General features: G+C 73.0%; 1 protein-coding gene across 2 annotated transcripts; it reads left to right on the top strand.

The window, feature by feature from the left end:
- The first annotated feature begins 766 nt into the window (after positions 1 to 766).
- On the top strand, positions 767 to 4077 carry LOC122168981 (programmed cell death protein 4-like). 2 transcript variants are annotated; one of them, XM_042834697.1, is made up of 11 exons: positions 767 to 931; positions 1052 to 1334; positions 1420 to 1517; positions 1602 to 1715; positions 1933 to 2154; positions 2239 to 2336; positions 2436 to 2550; positions 3188 to 3295; positions 3359 to 3469; positions 3536 to 3675; positions 3932 to 4073. In XM_042834697.1, exons 1-11 carry the CDS (start codon positions 767 to 769, stop codon positions 3981 to 3983), a joined length of 1506 nt encoding a protein of 501 aa, XP_042690631.1. In that variant the 3' UTR covers positions 3984 to 4073. The 2 variants fall into 2 exon arrangements, with proteins under 2 accessions (XP_042690631.1, XP_042690632.1); XM_042834698.1 differs by having other exon boundaries at positions 848 to 931; positions 3425 to 3469; positions 3932 to 4077.
- The last annotated feature ends 76 nt before the right edge of the window (positions 4078 to 4153 follow it).

Genomic DNA, 4153 nt, shown 5'->3' with positions numbered 1-4153 from the left:
ATGAGGATTGGGAAAGGGACGGAGACGAAGCCGGGAGCCCCCACGGCTCCCGCCGCGCTCCCTCCCCCGACTCCGTCTCCTCTCGCCCCCAGGCTCCAACCACGGTGCCCGCACACAGGAGCTGGGCGCCAGCAGCCTGCACAGCCTGGAGACCCTGGAGGCGGCGGGGCCTTCAGCGGGGCCCCCCCCGCCCCTTCCCGGCTCGGAGCCCCCCGGCCGGCCCCGCGGCGGCCCCCCCGAGTCCTACCTGTCTGGCGGGCAGCAGCAGTGGTTGGCGCTGCGGCTGCACGGAGCGCGGCGCTGGCGCGTCCCCGGCCTGCCGTGCATGGCCAAGAGCCCCGAGGGCTGAGCGCGGCCGAAATAAAGCGACGCGGCGCCGAGCTCCGGCTTCTGTCCCGGTCCCTGGGGTCTCGCGCGGGGGGCCGGGCCCGCACCGTGGCCGCGAGCATCCCGACCCGTCGCTCTCCGCCTCGCGCCGTCACCGTCTGCCATCGGCGCTGCCGCTGTCCTTCGTGGGTGCCCCCGCGGGGACACCGGGCGGGGCTCCTTCCCCGCCGCCTTCGAGCTCCGTCCGGACCGCTCCGTGTCCGCCTCCCCGCGGTCGTGCCCAGGGGTCCCGGCCTCGAGCATCCGCGGACTCGGGGTCTGAATCCGAGATTCGCTCCCGCGGTGTCCGCGCGTGCACGGGGGCCATCGGGACCCCCGCCCGCCCCGCGACCCGCTTATTTCGCGCGGTGCCGCCGGTGCCGGTGGGACTACGGCTCCCATGATGCCGCCGCCTCCTCCCGGTCACTTCCTCCGCGCGGCGGGGCGGGATCCGGCCGAGCGGCGCGCCCCTTCCCCTCCCTCCGCTCCCGGTCCCGGTGCCGCCGGGATGTCCGCCTCCAGCACGGCCGAGCCGGGCGCTACCGCCCGCTCCCCGTTCGCCTCGGCAAGTATCGGGAGCGGAGCCCCGGAGCGGTGCCGGGGGTTCCCCCCCGGGGGCGGTGAGTGGGAGGGGGCCGCGGGGGTCCCGTCGGGGCGCGCGGTGACGGGCCGTCCGTGCACGCAGGGCCCGAGCGCGGAGCAGCAGCAGCAGGAGGAGGAAGAGGAGGGGGAAGAAGAAGAGGGGGAGGACGGCGCCGGGGGGGCGCGGCCCTGGGCTCCCCCGGAGAAACTCCTGCACGAAGCGCGGCTCAGGGCCAAGGCCAAGCGGCGGCTGCGGCGCACCTCGTCCCGGGACTCCGCCCGGGAGCCGCCGGCCGAGGAGCCGGGCGCCGAACCCGGCAGCCCCAAGGGCAGAGCGCACGACCGCAGATCGCGCGGCGGGAAGGGCCGCGGGCTGCCCAAGAAAGGTGAGCGCGGGGCGGCCTCGCAGCCCCCGCCAGGTGCGCGCCGTGCCCCCCCCCCCCGGCTGAGCCCCTGCTGTGCCCTCTGCAGGCGGCGCGGGGGGTAAAGGCGTGTGGGGGGCCCCCGGCGTGGTGTACGGCTACCAGGAGCCCGACGCCCGCGACCCCAACTACGATGAAGTGGCGCAGGTACGACCCTGCCCCCCACCTCCCCCCCTACCCCGCAGCCATCACTGCGGGCGCCTCTCCGGAGCCTCCCGTCCGACCCCGCAGGGGGACACGGTCTACGCCACCGTGGTGCCCGAACTGGAGGAGGACGAGCTGGAGCAGAACGTGCAGCCCATGGTGCTGGAGTACTTCGAGCACGGGGACACCGGCGAGGTCGTGGTGCGTCGGGGGCGAGGGGACCCTTGGGGGGAAGGAGGGTCCGTGTGGCAGAGCCTTGCAGCGGGGAGGGGGTCCAGGGCTGGTGGGAGCCCTCAGGAAGGAATGAAGTCTGTTGTGGAGGGGATGGGAGGCACCGTAGTGCCGGAGGGGATTTGGGGCCAGGCTGCAGCACGGGGCAGGGTGTGAGCACCCACTGGCGCTGCGGTGCCGGGCGCAGGAGCTGCTGCGGGGGCTGAACCTGGGCGGCCGGCGGCACGCGGTGCCCTCGCTGGCGGTGGCACTGGCGCTGGAGGGCAAAGCCAGCCACAGGGAGCTGACATCACGGCTGCTGTCTGACCTGGTGGGCCGCGTGCTGAGCCCCGAGGACGTCGCTTGGGCCTTCGACAAGATGCTGCGGGACCTCCCCGACCTCATCCTCGACACCCCCGAGGCCCCTCAGGTGCCGGCGGGGACGTGCGGTTGGGGACGGGGCCACGGCGGAGAGCGGGCTGGGGGTCCTCGTGCTGACCCCGTGCCCCCACAGATGCTGGGGCAGTTCATTGCCCGGGCGGTGGCCGACCACGCGCTGCCCCTGGGCTTCCTGGAGCGCTACAGAGGCCGCGTGGACTGCGAGCACGCCAGGTGAGTGCTGCCCTCACCCCGCTGCCCTCACCCCGCTGCTCTCTCTGCCCTCACCCCGCTGCCCGCCCCATGCCCTGCACTCACTTTGCTGCTCCACAGGGCCGCCCTGGACCGCGCCGCCGTCCTGCTCCGCATCAAGCGTGACGTCAACCGGCTGGACAACGTGTGGGGTGTGGGGGGTGGGCAGCGCCCCGTCAAGCACCTGGTGAAGGAGGTCAGCGGGAACCAGAGCACCTCCCAGTGCCTGCTGGTGTGCCGTGCTGCTGCCTTGGCCCTTCGTGCATCCCTGTGGCCGCCACTGTGCCCCATCCCCTCAGCCCCCCCTTGTCTCCGGATGCGCCCTGCGTGTCCCCTGCCGTGCTCCTTGTCCCTGGCTGTGCCCGTGTGCTGTCCCCGCTCCCATCCCTGTGTTCATCCGCTCACAGTGCCACCAACCCCACATGTCCCAGTGCCATCCCCGCATCCACACCGTGTCCCTGGGCCACATTCCCATGCGTGTCCCACGCCACGTCCCCATACCAGATCCCCATACCAGATCCCCATGCCATACCAGATCCCTATGCCATACCAGATCCCCATGCCACACCAGATCCCCATGCCACACCAGATCCCCATACCAGATCCCCATGCCACACCAGATCCCCTTGCCATACACTTGTGGCACATCCTTGCACAGCATCCCCCGCTGCCCCTCCCTGCTGCACCCCACGTCCCCATGCCACATCCCCTCGTCCTGCACAACATCCCCGTGCTGCATCCCAGTGTCCCTGTGCCATGTCCCCACGCCATGTCCTTGTTCCACATCCCTGTGTCACCGTGCCGTGTCCGCGTGCCTGCACCACGTCCCGCAGATGAACCTGTTATTGCGTGAGTACCTGCTGTCCGGGGAGGTGTCGGAGGCTGAGCGCTGCCTGCGGGCGCTGGAGGTGCCGCACTTCCACCACGAGTTGGTGTACGAGGTGAGCGCTGTGCCGGGCGGCGCTGCGGAGCCCCGTGGCCCCGCTGATGCGTGACCCCTGCAGGCGGTGGTGATGGTGCTGGAGGGCTCCGGGGACGCGCCGGTGACGACGATGGTGACGCTGCTGCAGGTGCTGTGGGAGACCGGCTTGGTGACGCTGGACCAGATGAACCGGGTGAGCACGGGATGGGGGCGCGGGGCAGCACCGACAACGACGCCAACGACGCCGATGTGGCTGCAGGGCTTCCAGCGGGTCTATGCGGCGCTGGCTGACCTCAGCCTGGATGCACCGCTGGCCCACGCGCGCCTGGAGCGGCTGCTGGAGCTGTGCTGTCAGCGCGGCGTGGTGACACGGGCACTGCGCGATGCCTGTCCTGCCAGGTATGGGACGGGGACGGGGGGACACGGGGGGACACGGGGCACCGCCAGGTTTGGGATACGGGGACGTGGAGACCTGGGACCCTGCCGGGTACAGGATGGGGGCGGGGCGGCCGCGGGGTCCCGCCAGCTTTGGGACACGGAGCGGGGCACCGCACGAGACCCGCACGGTCGTGTGGGACGGGGGGCACCGGGGGGCCGCCGGGTACGGGACGCGGGGACGCCGTGGGGCGGCGATCTGCCACCACCCCCCTCACAGGGGCCGGAAGCGTTTCGTCAGCGAGGGCGACGGGGGCCGCGTGAAGCAGTGAGCGCCGCGCCGAGCCCCGCAGCGCCGGGCCGCACCGGGCACAATAAAGATCTGCCGGGAGCCCCGCTCCGCGTCCGCGCTCAGTCCTCCCGCAGGCGGCTCCGCAGGGGGGCGCCGCGGCCCGGCGGCTCTCCGTCCTTCCCGGCGGGTCGCGCGGCGATGACGTCTCCG

This window comes from Centrocercus urophasianus, unplaced genomic scaffold (genome assembly GCF_019232065.1).
Source record: "Centrocercus urophasianus isolate 14NV4802_14NV808 unplaced genomic scaffold, USGS_Curo_1.0 seq_482, whole genome shotgun sequence".
In the NCBI taxonomy this organism is placed as follows: Eukaryota; Metazoa; Chordata; class Aves; order Galliformes; family Phasianidae; genus Centrocercus; species Centrocercus urophasianus.
Note: the sequence above shows the minus strand (reverse complement) of the source record. Positions and strands in the feature narration are given on the sequence as shown.

Excerpts from the sequence above, each read along its gene's own strand:
- LOC122168981 (XM_042834697.1), top strand. The coding sequence starts at position 767 with ATGATGCCGCCGCCTCCTCCCGGTCACTTCCTCCGCGCGGCGGGGCGG. Across the intron at positions 2,155-2,238 it reads ACACCCCCGAGGCCCCTCAG|ATGCTGGGGCAGTTCATTGC; the intron begins GTGCCGGCGGGG and ends GTGCCCCCACAG. Across the intron at positions 2,337-2,435 it reads GTGGACTGCGAGCACGCCAG|GGCCGCCCTGGACCGCGCCG; the intron begins GTGAGTGCTGCC and ends GCTGCTCCACAG.